Raw genomic sequence first — 24,061 nt, 5'->3', positions numbered from 1 at the left:
TGTTACCAAGTACTAAATTAGCAAGGTGTCTAAACCTTTCCACATGCCATAATTATTGTTTTTTTATTATTTAAGTTAATCAAATAATGACATTTTTGGAAAATATCATTTAAAAAAATATTTTTCTGTAGATGTCACTTTCCTTTGCATGTCAAAAATCCACAAAATACACAATTTGGCCAGGGGTGCCCAAATTTTTACATACAACTGTATTGATTAAGGACTTTAAATGTTCCATATCAGGGAAAGACATTTTTTTATAATAAAAGAATGTAGTATAAACATGTAAATAACAGAATATAATAATATGTTTATTTACAGACCATTTTACATGCCCATGGCTGCTCAAAGTTCTTAGACAGGTCATGAAGCTTAACAGATAGAAGAAACTGAGTATTAATTTATCAATCATAAAAGACACAGATCCAATTAAAAAGATAAATACTAAATAGATGTAGAATTTTATTTAAACCCTAAGTTAAAGAGATACATTTTTAGATGTTTCTTAAAAGTGATTACTGAGCTTGACTGTCTAATAAAAGGTGGAATTGAGTTTCACAGTTTAGAAGCGTATTAACAGAGAGGTGCCTTTCCACACTTTCTGTATTTTATGGAAGGTATTTGCAGAAGGTCAGGATCTGCAGATCTAAGATCACTGCTGGAACATAAACAGATGGACATTCTGTGGTGTAAGCAGGTGCTTTAAGGTCATGTAAAGCCTCAACAACTAGTAGCAGAACTGTAAAATCTAGAAGATACCGGTAGTCAGTGCGGTTCTTTCTAAATGGGAGTGATATGAGCGTTTTTGTGGATTTGTGCTGCTGCATTTTTTACAGCTTGAGAGGATGTATAGTTTTCTTGGGAAGCCCAGTAAGAAGATCATTACAGTAATCAACTTTGCTTGGAACAAATGCATGAACAAGTTTGTCTGCATTGCTTTGAGATAGAAGAAGCCGAACTTTAATGATTTCTCAAATGCTAAAAAAAGCTACTTTAGTGGCTGTGTTTACATGTGGGATAAAACAGAGCTCAGAATTTAAGATCACACCCAGGTTTCATACTTCAGGTTTGGTATAAGAAGCTAAAGAACTGAGCTTCTCATAAAGCAGCTTTGTCTGAGTTTTAGTACCAAGGAACAGTGTTTCAGTTTATTTGTGATTTAGTTGTAGAACATTTTGTGACATCCACTGAGAAATATCTGACGTGCACCAGGTAAGCCTGTCAGCAGTCTTGATTATCAAAAGGAATGGAAATGCATGTCATCAGCATAGCTATGGAAATTGAGATTATGTTTCCTAATGATATGACTTAGAGGCAGTATGTACAAAGAGAAAGGCATACCCGCTAACCCTTGTGAGACCCCAGAAGTTTTTTTGATGAATGATTTCCCAGTGAAACCAAAAATTGTCTATTCATTAAATATGATGTAAAACATTCTGATACTGTCTACCCAGTATTGAAGATGGTGGATTAGAATCTTGTGACAGTATCAAAAGCTGCACTGAAATCTAGATCAGTATAGAAGGATTTTGTGCATTAGTGGTAAGCCTGAGGAAATCACTCACTTCTCAGTCAGTGCAGTCCATATATGGAAACTAAGCTGCCAAAACAGCTCGTTTTGAATTTATTGTTTTGTGATGTCATACATCCACCAATTCAGCTTACAGCTGATTCACCCCACCCATTCATACTGAAGTTATAAAGAATGTTCCAGAACTGAGGCACAACAGTCCATCAGCTCTGTTGTATTTACATATGTCAGTTTTCAAGGCACAGTAACCAGAACAGACTCTGTAAGAGAGATTGGAAAATAGTCATGTAAAAATGAATTATGGCTGTTTTTATTGCATGAAACCACACAAACATCATAAACAGACCTCCGAGAAAACAGGAACATACAAGGAAAATGTAGGATGTGGGTCTGTTAAACGTAGACAGTAAAAGCAATCTACTTTAAAGGGTAATTCCACCAATTTTGCAAAATTCCTGCATAATTTAATCTTTGAGACGTAAAGTCGTTTGGAGGCGTTTTTTTGGGAAATGGTTCATTGTAGAAACTTAATGGCTCAGATTTCTTTTACAGTGGTGGTGGTAAATAGGAACCAGAGGTTGGAATGTCTACAAGACAAATATAGACATTTTATTTACTATCCAAAATGACCAGTCAAACTACACCTGTCTTCTGAGTTTTTTGTTGTTTCTATTGAAACAAAACCTTGTATCTCCAAAATTGTAACTTAACAGGAAAAGAAAAAAAAATGTTCTGAACATGTGATATAAGTTAATGTTGAAAGTAATTTTGTATCATTTCTTTTAGGCCATTTATCATACATTTTTAAAGCAGTGCAAAGTGCATAGTTAGCATAGCAAAGTTTCAAATTTTGCAAAATAGTAAAAAGCCACATTTTTTCCATGACAGTGATGATAATGTTAATGATGGTGAAATAGTGGTAAATCTGTGGAAAAAAAAGTTTTCTTTGGGTACTATTTTGCCTGTGTAACTGTGCCAGCCTGCATCTACCTCTCTGGCATTAATGTATTTTTAAAAATATCTTTTAGGCCTAATTTTCTCTCAAAAGTATTGTAAAACAATGGCACATGCAGTGTTTTGGCAAGTATTTCATGTACTAGCTTTCTGTGAGGGAACTTTTAGAATCATTAAACTCTTCAGACATCTGGTTTTTGTCACCACCACTGTAAACAATTCTGACTCGATTAGTTTCTTAATAATTGTGCATTTCACATCAAACCACTCTGAATGACTTTGTTTACAGCTTAACCATTTAATAATGCAGAAATTTTGAAAAATTAGTGGAATTCCCTTTTAAGCTGCATTTTTCTAAATAAAATAATAAAAGACAGAGGTTAACTGCAGCTGACTGAAGAGACATGACATGATTCAGAAACAAAGTAATATTAACCTAGGGACTGCCTGAAGAGGTAAGTCTTCAGACCCTGGTGAAAGGACATGAGTGAGGGGGAACTTTGTATTTACATTACCCTATTGGTGATCTCTCTCTTTCAGATCCTCCCTCCTCAGTCTTGCTTCCTGATCAGCTGCCACCATCACGGAGCTCCACGTCCCGCCCTCATCCTTACACAGGAACACTCCGGCCCTCACTCACCACCACCACTACCACTACCATGGCTCCACCCCGTCGCCGCGATGACGACAACTTCCTCCCTGAGGCCTTGACTCGGCCCCCTCCCTCAGTCCAGACACCTGTTGTCATTGACTACTGCTCCCCTCGCGTGACTGCCGAAATCTCCTGGCCCCAGACTCACCAGGGACAGGTTGCCAAGCAGCCATGCCCACCAGGCACCATAGGTAAGACTGAGATAGAGGTTCAGCTGTGTTTTGTATTTATCAAATGTAATGAGTAATTTATTTACAATGGTGGTTAGCAAGCTGTTGTTCTTTCACTAAATGTAGCTCAAAATAACTGAATAAAGTAATAGTAAACTAAGCTTACTCATGAAGTGCTCCAAAGCCCTCTAAACGCCTGTCGTTCATCATACACTCAAATTAGTTGGATCAGGTAAATCATTGAATTCAGGTGTTTCATTCAGTCTCATTGCCACAGGTGTATAAAATCAAGCACCTAGCCATGCAGTCTGCCTTAACAAACGTTTGTGAAAGAAAAAGTCGTTCTAAAGATCCCACTGAATTCGAGTGTGGTACTGTAACAGGATGCCAGTTTATGAAATTTCTTCGCTCCTAGATGTTCCACAATCAACTTTGAGTGATTTTATTGAAAAGTGAAGTGAAGTGGCACACCTCGTAAAGTCGTAAAGAGGTCGCTGAGTGCTGAGGCGCATAATGCAAAAAAGTCACCAACACTCAATAACTCAATAACTGCAGAGTTCCAAACCTCCTTTGGCATTAATATCAGCACAAATACTGTGCGCCGGGAGCTTCATGGCATGGGTTTCCATGGTCGAGCAGCTGCATGCAAGCCTTACATCACCAAGCACAATGCCAAGTGTCAAATGGAGTGGTGTAAAGCACACTGCCACTGGACTCTGGAGCAGTGAAAACATATTCTGTGAAGTGACTAATCACGCTTCTCTATTTGGCAGTCTGATGGACGAGTCTGGGTTTTGCAAATACCATATTAATGGGTATGGATTTAGATTGGGATGTCCATAGGGTATGTTTGATTTGGGCTGGAGCTGGATTCTGCAGGAAGGTAGATGACCTGGAGCAGGGTTGAGGCTAAACTCTGCAGTAGTGGTAATGTGTTCTCTGGAGTGATGTACATGCTTCATTATCTGGCAGTCTGATGGATGAATCCAGGTTTGGTGGGTACTAAGAAAATGCTCCCTACCGAAATTCATAGTGCCAACAGTAAAGTTTGGTGGAGAAGGAATAATGATCTGGGGCTGTTTTTCAGGGTTTGTGCTCTGTAGTTCCTGTGAAGGGGAATGTTAATGCTACTGTATACAAAAACATTTCAGACTATTACATGCTTCTAACTTTATAGCAACAGTTTGGGGAGGGCCCTTTCCTGTTCTAGCTTGACTGTGCCTCGTGCGCAAAGCAAGGTCTATAAAGTCATGATATTTGACGAGTTTGATAGTGGCCTGCACAGAGACCTGACCTTAACCCCACTGAACACATTTGGAATTAATTGGCACTTCAGTAGTGACCAGCCTTCCCATCCAACATGAGTGTTTGACCTTACAAATGCTCTTTTGACTGATTGGGCACAAATTCCCACAGACACACTCCAAAATCTTGTGAAACACATTTTTAGAAGAGTGGAGCCTTTTTATTGTAACAAAGAGAGCCAACTCCATATTCATGCTCATGGTTTAGGAATGGGATGTCAAACAAGCAAGCTCCTGCAGGGGTGATGGTCAGGTGCTCACATACTGTTGACCATATAGCATATTCCTTTCAATTATTGTGCAATTAAACATGTTAATGTTCAACCAAAAATTAGGGCTCTCCATTATATGGAGCAGAATTGCTCTTCACATCTGAGGTGGTGACCCCTCCTGTACGTACAGTGGGCTGACCACTTCTGTTTTTATGTTCTTGGTTTTCCAGGCGTTGCAACGTTTACCTGCATGATGGGCTACTGGGACCTGAAGGGGCCAGACATGAGCAACTGCACCTCGCCGTGGACCAATCACATAACTCAAAGAGTGAGTGCGCTCAAAATAGCAAAACTCAAAGCAAAATTAGTCCAGCCAATTCAATACAAGTTCTATCTATAATACATAAGTAAAAATTGCAGTTTAGCCTTAGGGATTTTATTGTTTTTATTCATTTAGTTATAATGCTGCTTATCACACAAAAGCAGCTGGATGTGTAAACTGCTTAGAGCAAAATACAGTGAATGAAAAAATGTCATCAGTAGGAAAAAAGAGCCTAAAGCCAAATTTGGTTTCGACCAGCAGTCGAACTTAGGCCCAATTAAGCCTTTGTTACTCTGCCCAAGGACAATACAATTGGTAGCATTGTTCTGTATGTGGTGTGTGTGCCTATAGTGGTAACAGCATAACAATAATGCGAAATGGTTTCCTGTATGTTGCCGAGAGCAAATCTGTAAATAGGCAGAATTGCAAATCTATGAAGCAATTTGTTCCTCCACTTATTTTACCATCCAGGGACGGAGAGCATAAAATCAATAAAAATATACCCACTTACCTCATATCTCTCTTGCTCTCTTTCTACCACTCTCTCACTGTAGATGAGGTCCGGGGAGACAGCCGCTATAGTAGCCCGTGAGCTGGCTGAGCAGACGAAGGCAGAGTTGCGTCCAGGTGACGTTCCCTCCACAGTCAAAGCCATGGCACAGCTGGTGGAACTACTTGATGTTCAGCTTCGGAATCTCACACCTGGGGGAAAAGATACAGCGGCCCGTAGCCTTAACAAGGTAAAGGTGACTCATGTATCATTTGGTTGATAAAATTGGTTGATATTAAGGTTCCACACCCCATCACTAAAGCACTCCTGTGTGGACTATTTGACCAAAAGATTTACACCCCTGCCTTTTAGAGCAGGAACTGATACTGCATGGTCCCTCATGGCCACACAGTGAGCGTTTAGATCCCTTTGTTTTGAAATAAATGTTTTCAAAGTCTGAAAATCAACCTTTTGATATTATGATTTTATGTGTGTACAGCTGTTCAAAGCTCAGAATTAGCTAAAATTGTCATTACGGGAGTGTTGTGACTTTTGTTTGTGACAAAATGGAATATTCAATAAGTCATTTTAATAAAATTAACTTATTATTATTTCATTCAAATCAAAAACATAGTAGTCTAAAATCCATGTCAGCTCTGACTTTGAACCGAGTTGATAGACGGATCTAAATGAGAAGATATAAATAATTAGCACTATACTTTCTTGTTCGTATTTGAAAGAAAAAGAAATATTAAATAATATAATGCTAATTAACTCAACACATTTATGAACTATTTCACCTCTTGCTTTGGAAGTTATGACTGCAAACACATGCATTCGTTTGGTCCTGTTCGTTTAGATTCATGGCTGTTTCTTCCCTTTTAATGATGCATATAAGTGTGACTTGCATTGCCTTCTGAAGAAAATTCAGACTTCAGCTGCGCGGAAAATGCTTAGAGTTTCTTTAGTCAGATGGCATACTGTGCACTGGGAGATCCGCTATACAGACAGTGGGAAATTTGCTTTCCTGAAGCCTAACAGCTTATTAATGTTAACAGTAAAAAGGGAATATTACAGTGGCGATATCTTTCGGCCCTAGCACCCCATGGCCACTTTTGTACCCTTACCTTGTTAATTTTTTCAGATAACTGGCTCTTTTGAAGGAAATGTGTGTTTAGTAAATGATCCGATGCATTGTGACACCTCAGATTTCAACACAAAAAAAATATTTTTGGAAAAATGTAGAATCACTATTTTAAAGCTTATATTCAAAGCTTTGGTTTTCATTTTTAAGATTTAAGAAAAAATGTAAACAACTTTATTGAGCAACATTTTAATAAATTATAATCAGTTATAATTAATCAAATCTAATATTCCACAATCATTGTAGATGAATTGGAGGCAGTCTGTTTCCTCAGTGTGTGTCGGGGGCAGTCTGTATTCTAAATGTGTGGGAGGGGCCTATGTTCTGTGTTCTAAGTGTGGGGAAGGTCTGTGTCCTGAGTGTGAGGGGGTGTGGATCTGTGTCTTGAGGGAGAGATCTGTGTTCTGACTGGAGGGGGAGCTGTGTTCTGAGTGGGAGGGGTCTATGTTCTGGCGAGGGCTATATTCTGTGTGTGCTAGGGGGCTGGATCTATGTTCTGATTGTGGGGAGTCTATTTTGTGTTGACTAGCCTGAACTGAGTCTTTTCATCAGTCATCAATCATCAAAGTGTTTGTACCGTGTGTGTGTGTGTGTGTGTGTGTGTGTGTGTGTGTGTGTGTGAGACCAGTACTGCTAGATTGTATACACTGCAAGGGATTTAAGGTTGTAAACCTGTAGCGGAATCTCTACAGATCAAAGGCTTTAATGCTCTAATGGGAAAAGTTTCTGTTAAAAACATATACTGTTCTAAAGTGCTCTTATATAACACACACACACAGCACAGCACTTTCTGTCTCTTTAACTTTCTCTCGAACAGACACCCATACACACACACACACTTGCACACTCACATTTGTTTTTCTATCTTGCATAGAGTTGTGTATTACTGTTGTCAAGCAATTCTTAGCGTCTTAGTACTCAAGTGTGGACTTAAGGCTGTAAATTAATGGTCTTGGTTTTGTCTTAGTCTCACCATCATTTTAGCTTAGTCTTGTCTTGGTCTCGGGGTAACGGAGACCAAAAAATTCTTTCTTGTGCTTCTTACAAATATCTTTCACCCTGAGGAAGTATGTAAGCAATAATCTTAGCTAAACAGGTACTGCGTTCTATTACTATTTTCCTCTTATATTGTTGTTTTAGAATAATGAGTACAATTGCTGCTTTTTAAACTTACAAGCATTTAAAAATATTCTTATTTGCAAGTGACTGTTAGCTAGTTCATTTAGGTAATGTTAAATAACTAATGGGCTATATAACTGTCACTATATTTAATTCTATTATTACTTGAGTAACCTACCCATTGTCAAGTAATCTTGTTCATCTAAGGCCAAGCTTAATTAAACAGTAACAAACTGTGCCTTTCATGTATTCTAAACTACTTTGCTAGAAACAGATAAACTAGGATGCCTTATAATATACTATGATATAGTATATGCGTGTAGTTTAATGAACCTTGTGCCTTGTAACAGTACTCTTCCTTAAGTAGGAGTTTTCAGTATGCTTTCCACCCCGCCACAATGCAATAATTTAGTCCTAAGTTTCATTTGTGGTGAAAAACAGCGTGTTTTCATATGAGAACCAGCAAAATGTCATCAATTCTACAGATTTTTTCATGCTTTCCTATCATGACGAGGACATGAAGTCCTCACAAAGGGCTTAATACAGGGCAGCTTTATCTTGAAAACACACACAAACACCTTCTCTTTCTTTCAAGGACGCACAAATTAGAGCAGCTTAAGATGCCCCAGTGAGTTTTTCTCTTAACAAAAACAGCAGCAACATGAAAGACTTCAGGAAAAAAGAAAGCTTCAAAAGAAGTCAGGACTCAGGACTTCTGCACACTCTGACACGCACTCACACACATACACACATTTCACATGCGTGACAGAAAACATGCTGAAGTCCTATCAAAAGCATATAGTACATCAAATGCATAATTAAGCATGTTTATTAAGCTTTTTTTTTAATTAGGTTAAGCTACTATAGCTGCTTACAAAACAAGGAGCAAAGCACTGTCTGGGCTTATACAGACACACACACATTTGTATACACAAAGTTTGGGCACCTCTAGCCAAATTATATGTTTCTGAAATTAAAAGAACATGACTGCATCAAACTATTTAAAAAAAAAAAAACATTGTTCTGCAATGCACATTTACTTTGTATTTGCTGAACTTAACAACAATAAATAAAATATTAATTGTGGCGTTTGCAAAACTTTCCAAGTCAGTACATAGTAACACCCCCTTTGTCAGATACCGCAGCTTACAAATGCATTTTTGTAGCCATCTAGGGGTCTTTCTCTTATTTAGGGAATTTTCACCCCCACTTCCCTGCAGAATGCCTCTAGTTCTGTGATATTCTTGAGCCACACCTTGTTCAAGATCTTCCCACGGATTTTCAGTTATGTTGAAGTCAGGGGACTGTGTGGGTCAATCCAAATGCCTCAGCTTGTGTTTCTTGAAGTTCATAGTGGATTTTGAGATTTTGCATCCCTTTCCTGTTGTAGAAGTAAGCCTCTTTCAACATTACTTTCTTTCACTGATTGTCACTTTTTCTTCCAGAATTTGCTGATATTAAGTGTAATCCATTCTTCATCTACCCATACAAACTCAAAACGTAAAAGATTCACCCCTGTGCTTAACAGTTGGCAAGGTGTTCTTTTCATCAAATGCTGCTCCTTTTTTTCTCTACATATTGGTGATTGTGGTTACTTCACTGTGTGTTTGCAAACTCTGGCTTATTTAGAATTTTTGTATGCTTCAGACATTAACTTTTGTGATAGTAAGATTTCCTTCTGATCATGCAGAGCTTGTTTGTGCAAGCAGTTCTGCACAGAAGAATGGTGCACCACCACTCCTGTTTCAGCTAACCATGTTGCATGTTCTTTGCCATCATATGGGGGGTTTGCTTTGCCTTTCTGGCCATCATATGAGAAGTTCTATCAGAATGTTTTCTTGGTCCTCTGGATTTTGTCTGGACTTCCACAGTTCCACTTGACTGCCATTTCTTGATGAGATGTCAGAGGTGGAAATGCTTATTTTATAGCCTTTTTCTGCTTTGTAGGCATCAGTTAGCTTAATTTTCAGACCCTCAGCCAGCTGCTTAGAGCAGCCTATGCTTGTTAATTGTCAGCATACTGTAAATAACATTCTGATTGGTAAGAGGATTTATTTGCATATTTTAAGCTTCTGCAATATTAATATTACAAAGAGAGTATCGCGATAATAATTAATAAATGAGATACTGCACAGCCCTTTCACACTTACATCTATGGATCTATGATATGAATATGTGCAGAAAGTGCATAAAGCACTAATGCACAAGTTGCCTTGCCAAGTCTTGCTGTGAGCTTTACTTCATTTTAGTTTAATAGTTTGTTTCATCAAACATCAGTGGAAATTAATGTGGCTGAATGGCTTCGAAATAATTATTTGCAGGTGCTAAAAGGCTTTGATGAGCTATTTAAACAGTGATTGTAAGTCATTTTGAATGATTCTGACCCTAAGGGTCTGATAAATATTGTAATTATGCTGCTGTATTATTTATTACGAAATGATTGTAGTTATTTTAGCTAATTAGGGCACATTTCTTCTGAGCTATATCTTATTATTGATTGCGGTGTCACTATCGTGTGTGGACGTGAGCATGAATGTAGTGGGAACATTTTTTTGTGCTCTGTTGTTAACTTTACTACTCATTGCTTTTGTGTTTCAGCTTCAGAAGAGAGAGAGGTCGTGCCGATTCTTCCTTCAGGTATGTTGCCTTTATTACTTTGAATGTGAAGATGATGTGAGTTTTCATGTTCATCTATACAGTTGAGGTCAAAAGTTTCCATTCACTGGTAACATTCATGGCATGTATGTCATGGTGGCCTTGGGATTTCAGTTATTTCTTCAACTGTTATCTTCTGTGTCTGAATGATTGAGACATGCTTCTTTGTGTGAATGAATTTGAGTTCTTTCATAAAGATTGGAGCATGGTTTTGTGAGACCTCTGTTCACAAACCCCTTTGGAGGCTCTCTTAGTCCAACAATAATGTGTACTTACAAAAAAAAAGCAACCTGAGATTGAACAATGTTTCACATTATGTTTATGTTACTAAATAACCAAAATTAGCTTTGTGCTAATGTACAATCACCTATTGTATCTATTATGTAACGGCTTTTGTGTAAGAAAATTTAGTTTTAACTGGATGAAGTGATATGTTCTCTTCTTTCAAGCAAAACCAAGTCTCAATGCAACAACAGAAGTAGTCTTGCACATGAGGAGGGGTAAAATGGAAAATCCCATTTCAATGGCGGCAGACTATCCCATACATCAATAATAACTGAAAACAGAGAAAAAAGGCCTGAAAACAGACAAGATTTCTTCATTCTTCAATCTGCAGTGGATTGACCCTAGTATTTTAACCATTTCAAGGGATCTGAGGTTCCCCAATGCCCCCGGACACTGGCCCCAAAATGCCGACCAGTAATTTGTACCTGGGGTTTCTGAAAATATGACGAACTCTGCCAGATGAAAATATACATAGAGCAACTTAGATTATCAATTTGGTGGCGTGAATAGTTCTATGTCACTAAACTCTATGGCATAGCCTCCCAATTCCTCACTAGTGATCATGACTGACACAGCTGGTGACCTCTCCTTGCCCATATGTAGGGCTAGTTTGACTGCATCTGTTAGACTGAACCACAAACATTGCAATAAGAAAGTCTGGGGATGTCTATACAGATCTCAAAGAGTATACTATATATTTTAGGAATTTCACTTGGAGCCATTTCTAAGCACCGGGATCATCTGTGCAAACAATTGTCCGTAACTACAAAGTACAAAGTCAGGAGGAAAACTCAAACTGTCACCTCCAATTCAGCTGCTCACTGAATTAGAGCTATAGATGTTAGCTTTGTGTGTGTAGTTAAAACCAGTGTCATGAATAATGCTTTACGTAGATTCACTGTTTTTAGTGTTGCTAGTTTAACCAAAAAACCAAAAAAGTTTTTGTTAATTTGATTTTGTAATGCGTAAACATGAATTTAGTGAACATTATTACTAGCTGGTGTTTGGACTTGCGTATAGCTGGGACAACCCGCCAGTGACCTCAGCGAGAATATGTGGGCTGTGCTGTTGGTTGAACTCTACCGATTTTGCCAAGTAGAGTGGTCAAATATCTTACCAGAGGTGTACCAGTAGCTTGCTAATGGCTATCAAAAGTGGCTAATCCTGGAGAAAAGTGTTATTTTCAAAGGAATTTGTGCACTCTATTAGTTTAGTTTGATAAGCTATGATAAAAGATAAAAGGCAAAAGTGAAAAGTGAATACTGTTAAATGTATAATAACAATGGAAACAAAGCAATAGAATTCAATTTTATGTTTTATCATTTATTTTCAGGCCATATTCATAAAACGCACAGCCTGATTTTCTGTGATGTTAAGAGCAACAGCTTTGCTGATTCATAAACAAGGATTACCAGCATGTTTTACCGCTTACTCGATGTGAGGCGTTACCACGCTCTTAGCTCATTTACATGTGTCAGTAACTATTCATAGCCTGACACAATCCTGTAAAAATAACACCTGAACCTCTCTAGCAGTAATTTTCCCTGGTAAATCTTGACTGCTGTTGTGGGAGTAGGAGAATTGCTTGAACAGGATTTCAGATTGACACATTAACTGGCTCTGTACCTAAAACAGAGCAACAGAGCATTTCAATTTTCACATATGTAAACTGAATTCCTGAATTCCTCAAGAAAACAGCTTGCCATAGTAAATAGAATTTCAGCTGATCAATTAAATTTTGTATTGTATGGAAAAAGTACCACATGTTAAATCTTACACGCTATGAATAAAATTAAATTATAAGATGGTATAATTGGACTTTTATATACATATACTTTTTTTTCTAGTATAAACAACGTTTTCTGATAAAGAAACTTTGTTTCTTGATTAAAAGTAAAATTATTAAAAGCATCTTTCCCAACAGTGTGTTCAGTGTCTTTAATGTGTGTGACCTCTGTTTACATATCGATTTTGATTGTCTCTTGCATAGGACACCAGTCAAAATACTGCTGTGTTAAGCTGTTGAATACCTTTTGTTGACCGTGCCTCACATTTTGCATGGTGTAAAGCAGTTAACACAGAGTTTTTTTTTTTTTAATCTGGCCGCTTAAGTGCAAATAGTGGACATGACAGAACAGATCATCTCAAGCCAAAAATGTTGCCTAATTCTCGCTGATGATCGCTGTAGCTAGCATGTAACGCTACTGCTGACTAGCCAATAAACGTCTTTATGATGAAAATCCTTGGGCAGTATGCTAAAGAGAGCCTCTTACCCCATGTCTGAGGGCACGTCTTACCTCAAAGGTCTAACTCTACATTTTCAGTTCAAAAGAGATTTAATTGTGTTAACTGTCAGTTGTTAACTGCTGGAATTATTAAACACCTCAGTGTCACTGCTGGACTGAGACTAGTCCACCAACCCAAAATATCCGGCCAACAGCATCCTGTTGACAGCATTCCCATGACCACTGATGAAGAACTAGAGTATGACTAACACAAACAGCAACAGATGAGTTATTGTCTCTGGCTTTATATCTGCAAGGTGGACCAACAAGGTAGCTGTGTCTAATAGAGTGGACAGTGAGTGGACACAGCAGCACTTCTGTGTCTGATCCACTCGTACCAGCGCAACACTTAGTTACACACCACCACCATGTCAGTGTCACTGCAGTACTGAGAATGATTCACCACCCAAATTATACCTGATCTGTGGTGGTTCTGTGGGGGTCCTGACCAATGAAGAACTGAGTGAAAGGGGGCTAACAACATATGCAGAGAAACAGGTGGACTACAGTCTGTAATTGTGGAACTACAAAATGCACCTATATGGTAAGTGGAGCTTAATGCAGTTGCCGGTCAGTGTAATGTCCATTACAAGTGAATGTAAGCTTTTGACCTCAACTGTATATACAATATTAGTCACTGTGTGTAAGCAGATGTTTATTTAAGGACTGAGTATTAGCATCTCTGTGTTAATTCAGTTATATTTACAAAGCTCCCTTTGCAACATGTTTTGCATGTGTGTGTGTCTGTGTGAGTGCACCCCTTTGAGCCACATTTTTTTGCATTTATAAAAGGAGAGCACATTTTTCTTCCAGAGAAAGCACTGATGATGTCAGCACTGGTCAGCAGTGTCACATCAGGAGATTAGCCACTCAGCTATGGAGTATGACACACACACACAAGCACGCACACACACCAAATCACAAAAAAATGAGCAAAGCAGAATGTAGGCAAGGCATAAAATGTGGCAGATGGAGAGAAGGTAAGAGGAGAGAGAGAGAGAATTTATAGTAGGAGACAGACACTACTGATAGAGCTAAATGTACTCCAGCACACAGAGCTGGAAATATCACATATGGAAAAACTGTATGCTAACTGCATGACCAAAATAGTAATTTGTTCATAATTGAAAGGATACAGCTTAATATGTCTCTGAAAGTTTAATTAATCTCCTTTCAGTTTGATATACTTTCAATTTAGTAGCTAAGTGTAGCATACATCATGTTGAATGAATGATGATTTTTGCTTCGGTCGAGTGCAGCTAAAAGCAATCTTAATACCATTTTAATACCACAATGCCACTGTACTGCAAATTGTCACTGCTGGGACAAAACCTCTTCTCCACAATGCTTACTTTTACAGAAGAAGAACATTCTTAAGTTTGAATGGAAGTCAAGGGAAGAAGCTATTTTTCTAAATAATTATGGACCATATGTATTGGTCCATTCATCATGAAACTGTAACACAAATAAAAGGGTAATAGCTTAAAAACTGACAAAAAATGACAGACATGAAGATGCCAGATTTGGTCCCAATATAGACAAAAGGGTATAAACACTGTCACTGTGGCAGTGACCTCGAGGATACATCTTTAGTTAGGGAACATAATTGTACCATTTTCTCTTGCAATGGGAAGGTGAAGGCTAACACATGCTTGCTGAGACACATGAAGCTTGCTACCACATCTTTTCAAACTGCCGTTAACACATCATTCAACTCGGCATGCTTGAAATGAACTGAACACTAATTGACAGTTCTGTTCTGACTAATGGTTGCTGTAGGTAGCATGTAACGCTGATGCTACTTAGCCCATGAAGCTTTATGTAGAAATCTAAGTAAATAATATTTTGGGTGCAGTATAAAGGAGGTCTTCTTGCCCCAGATGTCCAAGTGTACATTTTCACTTTAAAAGAAATTGAAAATTTACAGTACTGTGCAAAATCAGAGACCGCCCTTTGTTTATTGAAGAGATATCAGACAATCCACTTGCATAAGGAAGGGGAAAGTAAAAGATAAATAAAGTAAAAAAAGCAGAGGAGCTTCCAAAACTGGAATTATGGTCATAGATCTTTGAGCTCCACTCTTGCTTCATATCTGAAATAAATCCACAGGGATTTTGTGTCCATCCTTCTGCTGTGAGAAGACAACACTGTGGGTCTGAAAAGATGTGTAGCTGTCAAGAAGCCGTTACTGATGAAAGCAAACTTTGCTTTGGAGGTTTGGAAAAATATCCCTGCATATTTTTTTGAAAAACTAAGAGCAGGTCTTCTGAAAATGATAGAAAAGAATAATAACAAGGATGGACACATTACATACTGAAAATAATGACATTATATTTTGTTGTTGAAGCCGAAAAATGAATAACTTTTATTTTATATATATATATATATATATATATATATATATATGTATGTATGTGGGTGTGTGTGTGTGTGTGTACACATATTTAATGTCACCAATTCAAGGCGTGTTGTGTTTGCTGTTTTCCGTGCGGTCATCCCAGCGTTGTGAAACCCAATTAAAACATTCCACAGCCAGATCGCTGAATTGTGTTGATTCAGAACATTCTGTAAGGACAAGATTCTAGAATTCCAGCGTTGCAGAGCACATTTTTGACACGTCTCTCATGCTGACACGATCAAATTCTCAGTGGTCACCGAATAATGCAGCCCGTGCGCATGTGTGTGTGCGCACGCGTGCTGGCCTGATGCAGTCTTTACGCTGGATTAGCCCCACAGCTTCAAAGCATTTCAGTTCTGCTCCATTTACCAACCCTGTGGAAAGCACAGGCTGCATGTTTGTGTGTGTGTGTGTGCATGCTGGAAAGAGAGGGAAGTCAGTGTAACAGTAAGCAGTGGTTGACATATATAAAAATTTGCACTGGCCACTCAGGCCACCAAGCCAGTGAATCTTGTGGCCAAAATGAAGAATTTGTGTCCAAAAGGATGGGAACATGTTGGTTGCATAGACACTATATTTACAATTAAAAAGCATGCTTATATGTTAAAAAATAGACACGTTCTGTATTCAGAATCAACAAACATGCTTCATGCTTTTTATGTATGTGTTAATTGTATATACAGTGTATTTATAATCAAGACTGCTTCAGTACCAGAAAGATTCAGGTGGTTAGGGCTGAAAAAGTAAATGTTTTTATATCAAAATCTTGTCTTGTCTTAAGCTCTTAAAACGTGGAGCTTGTGATCTGGCTGTAAATGAGTTAGGCCAAACAAAAGCAACCAAACACCTATGTAGAGGTAAACAAACCTACTGTAATAGTTATTTTAATACATTTTGTTAGCATGATAATATACCAGACTGCCAGTTGGTTTATGTTCTGCATTCAAGCCTTAAGCTGATTAAAATGTATATTATTTTTCTTTTTGAACCAAGTAAAAGGCCTGGATGTTAGTTTATAGAATATAATTGCAATTTAAATTGCACTTACAATATTGGTTAGAAAAATTGCAATTAGATATTGTCCCCAAATCGCTCAGCTCTGCAGGTGGTGCTTTTTATATATGTGTTAATTGCATATAGAGTGTATTTATAAAAAACACTGTTACATACATACATATATACACACACACACATTTTATATATCTATCTATCTATCTATCTATCTATCTATCTACATATATATATATATACTATAGTACTGTATTTACAATTAACAAGCATGTTTCAGTATTAACAGTCAAGTGTTGCTTTTTTATAAAAAAATATGAATAACTCAGCCTTTGAGCTAGAAGGAAGTTGTCACTTTCTGTCACATTAGCTAATAGCACATAAACATGTCATGGCAGATGTCATACACTGTCATCAGTTTAGACTGGTTCAGTAATATTACAGTGTCATGTTACCCCTACCGTTGTCATGACAGATGTCATAATGTCATAAGTTACCTGGAGTATCCGCCTATTTTGAGCTCTACTTTGACAAGGCATTGAATTGGTTTAGATTAATTTAGTTCATTGTGGTTCCGTGGTGTAATGGTTAGCACTCTGGATTGCCATCCGAGGTCAAATCTGACATCAACCATCATGACATCAGACATTATGACCGTAGTCATGACAAATAAGGGTAATGGTAACATAACACTGTTACATTACTGGACATAATCTGTCATGACATCTCGTAACAGTATAAGACATGTTTATGGCATAGTTATGTCAATGTTATGTAGCAGATTCAAGTAAAGTGTTACCTAGTGTAGTCTAGTTAGGTGTTGTCAAACATCTTAAAAATGACTGTTAATGGTAACATGACACTATTTTATTACTGAACATAATCTGTCAAGACAAAATATGACATTTTCCATGACATGTAACGGTATGGTTATGTCAGTGTTACGTAGCAGGGCTCAAGGAAAGTGTTACCTTGTAATCTAGTTAAGCATCATGATATCAAACATTATGACTTCTGTCATGAAAATAGCTGGTAATGGTAATGTGACACTGTTACATTACTAGACATAATCTTTAATGACAGCTCATGAAAGCATATGACATGTTTATGGCATGGTTACGTTGTGTTAGGTAGCAGGGTTTAAGTAAAGTGTTACCAAAAGCTCTTATCTTTTCTAGCTTCCAAAATATACACAAACTACTAAAATCTACTTAAATCTACTTCCACACTTCCTCATGACCTCCCGACACACTGTGTCAGACGATTTCTTAAGCACTTTCTTCAGTGCAATGAAAAGCAAATCTAACGCTCTCTCACACTCATCCTCGCCTCTGTCTCTCTGTCTAGCTGCCTTTCTTTCGCTCATAAAAGGATCATTACTTTTATGGTGTCAAATTGAATATACTCATCCACTCACTCTCTCTCTCTCTCTCTCTCTCTCTCTCAGTATTCCTCTCTCACTCTCGCTCCTTCACTCTCCCACACACTCTCACTCACAGTGCTACTGTAACTGGGGCAGAATGATTCAGCCAATTGCCAGATTAGCCTGAAGCAACCTGACAGACAAACGACAAAACATCCTTCCATCCCTACCCACCAGAAAGTAAGAGCAGGGGCTGAATACAGTGTTGATTTTAGTTGAATAAACACAACTAGGATTTTTCTGCAAATGTTACTTTGTATTTGATCACCTTACAAATTTTTGCCGATTTTACAGCTTACAGATGCTTTTTGTAGCCAGCTAGGAGTCAGTCTGTTCTTGTTCAAGGAATTTGCCTTACTGAACGCTTCTAGTTCCGTGATATTCTTGCACGCACAGTATGTTTAAGATCTGCCCACAGATTTTCAATGGCAAAGATTCCAAACTGTTCAAAAGTTTGGAATCACTTGGCACATGTAATTTTTTTTTGTTACTTTATATACAGTAACTTGCACGATGTGGATATAAATGGCAATTTGCCAAAGTGTATTTTAAGTTTTTTTATTCAGTATTTCACGAATTCTGCAAACAAGAAGTGAATAAAATGGTAAATAATAAACTTACTTACTTTCATTTTTGGCAAATTATCTGCCTTGAGATTTAATCTCCACACTTGAAATTCTGGATATTATGTTGTTACTTAAGTTTTGATGTTATTCAGCTTTCTCAAGTTCAGTCTGGACACATTTTACATTCCTTAATTTTTATTTAGAGTTTCCTAGACTTTGCACAGTACTCATATATTAGTCATTATATACATGTATTTGAAACCAAATTGTATGATGTTTTATGTGAGTGAAAACATGGATTTCAACATTTTGAAGAGTGATTCTGAACTTGACCATACAGTTTTCACACAGTGTAAAGGAAAGCTGCACTGTAGTGTAAAAAAGGAAAAAAATATATAGTTAAGAGATTTTGACAGCGGTGATGTATTATATATTTTAGATTTGTTACCGATAAAAGTATTCCTAATTACTTTGCAGTAGGAATTAGACATTAAAAAGATGCAGCTCTCTTTAGGGGTTAAAGTTTTAAGTCTACAGGCCAATTTGTGTACATTCAAGCAGAGCACAGGCTAATTAGGGATCATCATATCAGGGCTATATTTTGGCCTATTTCTAATATAATTGCTTTAGGTGACTGTTAGTCAGAGCTCATATATTTCTGATCTTAAATTCAGAGGAGTTGATGCAAAAAGCAGCCAATTCTGCTTTTTAACCTACTCTTCTTCTGTAACGTCATCTCTCAATGCTGCTGTTACATTTATTTTGATATAAGAAGGCAATCTAAGAAGACAATTACTATTTTAAGTAAGCAGACAGATGAAGAGGAATACACTTCATACTTCGTTTTCCTTGTATTTTTATTCTGATGAAATCTGAATTCTGTTCCGAATGTGTCCACATGCTCACTTAGCATCTATCACAGTGCATCCAGAAATTCCACATGCCACTTTACTAATCTATTTTTCATTTTACATGTGCACGTCATAACTGCTCTGGGGTTAGATTGTAATGAGTTGAAGGGGACAAAGCCAAAGTCTCAGAATGTTACATTAGGAATAATATCATTTCCCAAGTACTGTCTAGTAAACAAAACTCATACTTAAGTTAACCTCTTGCTACTGCATTGAAATAATGCCTTAAGTAGTGCTCTAGTGCTGTGTAACAGTGGTTTTCAAACATTGGGTCACAGTGCACTGATGGATCGCAATGTGGAGACGAGTGGGTTGGGAGAAAGCTGAGTGAATTTGTTTTTTTTTCCTCCATGAGAGCACAGCTAGATGAACCACATTTTAGACCAGACTCTCAAACCACTCTATTGTCGTGCTGCTTCCAGAACACTCTAATGTTATCAGTAGGACTTCAAAAAATAAATATTTTGATATTTGATTATCAGTGTGAACTAATGAATGAGTAATCGTCTTAGATGTGGCCTGTAAGTGTGGCCTGTAGATACTCTTAGAGCTGTAACAATAAAATATTTGGCAGTGTTCTGACAAACTGAGGTCCTAAAAGCTTAATTGCCATTATGGACCAAATACCCATACCTGAGAGCTACAGTAATTAAGCAATAGCTATAATATGTAATAATAAATGTGTAGATTAACCATATAGCTCTCCAAGCTGTCGCATAATTTTAAAAGGTTACATATTTTAATGTGCTTGTTCTTTAGACAAGCTGTGTGTGAATAGGTTTCCAGGATGAGTGACATGCATAGCATTTTTTTCCAAAATGAGTTGTATTGTAAACTAATTAACCAGTTGCACAGAGTTAGCTAGCTAATGTATGTAATGTTCTGACAGGATGAGCCGAATGTTCAGTAGTTTTGTAATGTAGTCTGATAAATGCTTCTAATGGAGCAGAAACTGATGCAGCTTACAATATTCCAGTGGCTAATATTAGTAATGTAGCATGAGCTTTAGTTCTTTTTGTAAGAGTAACATTAGTTTATAGTTAATTAGAGTTTCCGAATTTCGTGGAAATCTGAGTCAGACTTGCATATGTTGTATGCAACTGCTTTGTCCTTCATTTTAAGAAAATTCCCAGACTTTGTTCTTTTTCTTTTGCTATCTGCACACATAGGTGTGAAATTATAAATGACCTGCTGCTGTTGAAGTTGCTGAAGTTGTTGATTCACTCTTTGCTGGACATCACTTTGTAAATGAAATGTAAATGAAAAAAAATCAACAATCGGTTTTTCCTGTTTAAATTTTCTGTAATGTTGAATAATTGTTTCAACCCTTGTCATCCTTTTATAACTGCTACAGTGTGCATGACAACAGAAAGGGGGTGTAGTTGTCGTGCTCAAAGCTTCACAAATTTGTTTTACTACTTGGTGTGAGCCACATGCAACTACAAACTTACAGAATACTCCTGTTACTCACAGCTGGATAATTCCCATTTTATTTAAGCAAGACAAGTCCTAAAATAGTAATATGTGAAATGTATTAATATGTGCAAACTGAGGATGTGAATGGAATGGATTACAGCTAAATACAGAACAAAAAGAACTGTTGTCATTATTTTATTTTATTTTTTTTTCTCTTTTATTATTCTTCCATAATCTCATTGAGTATGAACCACTTTAGACCCATGCATGTTTCAGTCTTTTATCACGGTATGCTGTTGCACTTGTTGATTTAAAGAACAGCATGTTGAGTAATATACTGGGTGGGTGTCATGGCAGTAACTACCCCCATATGTGGTTCGTGGCATGATTAAGTTTGGGAACCCCTATCCTTGTAGAACTGCAGTGGAACTTCTTAGTTCATCAGCATAGGAACTAAAGCTTTTTAGATGCCCCCTTCTCATTTTGGGGTTCTTTTGGTATAAAATGTCCATCTTTTCCATGAAATACAAAAAGGAAGCTGTCCTGGACACCCCGCTGTATCTGCTTGTCTTTGTGATATACCAGTTTTTGGATGACTCAGCCAATTATTCTGTCTTTACCTACATGTCGGAACGATTCTATTTTCCTCAAATCCTTGAAAGCTTTAGAGAACAATGCATATATGACTACTCTCAACTTTTTTTCAATGGGCGTCAAAAGTTTATACACAGTCATTTCTAATGAGGAAAGATTTAAAAGCTTTTCTCACTGAGCGACCAGAAAAGAAGCTTCCTACTGATGCTCTTGTGGAACGATTAGGTATTGTTTTAGTACCAAATTGCTTTAGTTCCAATTCTGAATTACTCACAGGTAAGAGTTGTCAGTATAGACAGTTTTCTGGACATGCATTGTTTCTGTTCATTTTTGTATCATCACAGACCTCACTGAGCTACTTTCTCTGTGCTTTTCCCAGTCTAGCAATAGGTAGTTACCCAGTCTTGGAGTACGCATTTTAAACCATTTTTGATGTTCAAATATTGACATTTTAAAATGAATAGTATTTCATCCCAGTGTGAACATATTACAAACTGTTATGAATAAAAAAATTAAAACAAGAAGGTGTTATCTTTCATTCATTGTGTGCAGTTGGAGCAGTGATCCACTCCTGGCTCCCAAGTGGTGCATCTGTCTATGGCAGACCAATAGAAATGGTTCAAAATGACTTGGAAAATAAATTTTTCTTTCTCCTATAAAGCTACCCTCTCGGGCTCCCGAATGGCACCACCATTTCAGTCTTGTCCCTGTTGTCAGTACATCGCGAGTTTGGTCTGGGTGATGCCACACCCATCTGTAGCTGGGAATCAAACTTTGCTCTCTAGGTGGGTTGGATGGTCCCCCCTCTCCCCTTCACTAAGTGCAACATGGGCGTGTCTTAGCTGACGTAACAGAAGCAGCCGTTCATGTTCTTCTTTAATATTTGATATTTTATGTAGATTAATTAAGCAATAATCAGTTATTCAGCTTAAATGGTGCCAGTAAATGTGATGAGTGAATGTGACGTGATGTAAGTATTTAGTATACTAAATACTTCTAATTAACAGAAACTGAGGCTTATTATATTTCAGCAGTTAATGTTAGTGATGTTTGTAAGGGTAACGTGAACTCATTCTGACAAATCACTTTTAGTGCAAGCTTCGCATTCTCAGATAGTAGTTTGGTTTGTCCTTGTATTTCTAAGTTGGATTTTCACACTTTCTTCATAAATCCTTCATTTTATCCTAAATTTGGGTATTTTGACAAAATTTAGTTGTATGCTACAGTCTCTTGTGACTTGGAATAGGATTTCTGCTAGTGTTCTGTAAAGCTCATCCAACTGTTGCTACACAAGGGTAATTTCCAGTGGCTGTAGATCAGAGGTGGGAAACCCTGGCCCTGGAGGGATGAATTCCTGCAGAATTTCATGATTTTCCTGCTCAGACATACCAATTAAACCTGGCAATTAGCTGCTGAGTTGAGTCACGTGTGTTTGAGCAAGGCATTCGCCAAGCTCTGCAGGGCTCCAGCCCTCAGTTCCCCACCTCTAATAGAAATAATTTAACTGCAACAAGCATATTAATGACATGAGGTTTAACATTGTTAGTTGCTCTCTCTGGTAGCTGTTTAGCGATAAGAAGCTCCTTCACACGTTCTGAGCTTTGGAGCTCTATAGAATAAATATTCTGCTTGAAACATCCTGAAATATGATTACCTGGTTCTCCTGCAGCTTCAGAAGCTCTTTGCTTGCATTATCTTTGCTTCCATCCAAACCAGCTTGTTTCTTAAGAAACTTGCATAAAAGTTTTCCAACTTGTATACACACTAACTGATGCACTTGCCTTGAATCTACATTCATTGTATAATTTATCAGGTCCACTGAACAGGTGTTACTATGGGGGTGGATCATTCACAGTGGCATGTTAGGGTGTGTTCTGACTTGGTGGGTTTGGTTCTATTGGACCCTGGTACAGTGCTCTGTTCTTAGTACAGTTCTTTATAACAAGTGAGAACATGTGTGTGAACCCTGGTGTGCACCAAATATGCAATGTAAAGACTTCTAACTAAACGCTACAAACTCTGGTGCAATTTGTTTGGAATATGTTGTGCACACAACGCTCACCAATCTGCAAAGGTGATCCTGTCTGGTCTGATGTGACAGAGGGGTTACTGTCACAGAAATTTTTAATGAGGGTTCCAAGAGGAATGAGTCACAACACAAAGTGCACACTGCATATGGAGTTGTGTAGCCACAAACCAGTCAGAATGTCTGTGCTAACCAATGTCCACTGTCAAAAGAATCTACAATGGGCATGCAAGCGTCAGAGCTAGACCTTGGAGCAATGGAAGAAGGCCTAGTATGATGAAACTTTAGGCCCGAAGGTGGGCCCTGACAAATGAAGGGGCTAAACTTTGTTGTGGACCAGGTATATCCCTTCATTGCAATTTCCTGCAGTGGCCTTATTCAGCACAATAATGCACCCTGCCACACTGCGCACATTGTTCGGGAATGGTTTAAGGAATGTGACAAGGTCTTCAAGGTGTTGCCCTGGCCTGTGATCTGCTACAGCTTCACCTCGCAACTTACAAGAATTAAAGGTTCGGCTCCTAATGTCTTGGTCTCAGATACCACAGGGCACCTTCAAGGGTCTTGTAGTCCATGAGTCCATGCCTGGGGAGGTT

The 24,061-nt window shown here is 37.8% G+C and overlaps 1 protein-coding gene across 4 annotated transcripts in view; it reads left to right on the top strand.

Annotated features, from left to right (window-relative positions):
- adgrl3.1 (adhesion G protein-coupled receptor L3.1) overlaps positions 1 to 24,061 on the top strand; it is a 184,765-nt gene that overhangs the window by 102,829 nt on the left and 57,875 nt on the right. For all 4 annotated transcript variants that reach the window (XM_036583065.1, XM_036583064.1, XM_036583063.1 and 1 more), the window contains exons 7-10: positions 3,026 to 3,328; positions 5,054 to 5,151; positions 5,700 to 5,885; positions 10,497 to 10,535. In XM_036583065.1, the coding sequence (XP_036438958.1) occupies positions 3,026 to 3,328; positions 5,054 to 5,151; positions 5,700 to 5,885; positions 10,497 to 10,535 (626 nt within the window). The remainder of the gene's footprint in view (positions 1 to 3,025; positions 3,329 to 5,053; positions 5,152 to 5,699; positions 5,886 to 10,496; positions 10,536 to 24,061) is intronic.

The sequence above is a fragment of the Colossoma macropomum genome, unplaced genomic scaffold (genome assembly GCF_904425465.1).
Source record: "Colossoma macropomum unplaced genomic scaffold, Colossoma_macropomum, whole genome shotgun sequence".
In the NCBI taxonomy this organism is placed as follows: domain Eukaryota; kingdom Metazoa; phylum Chordata; class Actinopteri; order Characiformes; family Serrasalmidae; genus Colossoma; species Colossoma macropomum.
This window is presented reverse-complemented; position numbering and strand designations above follow the sequence as displayed.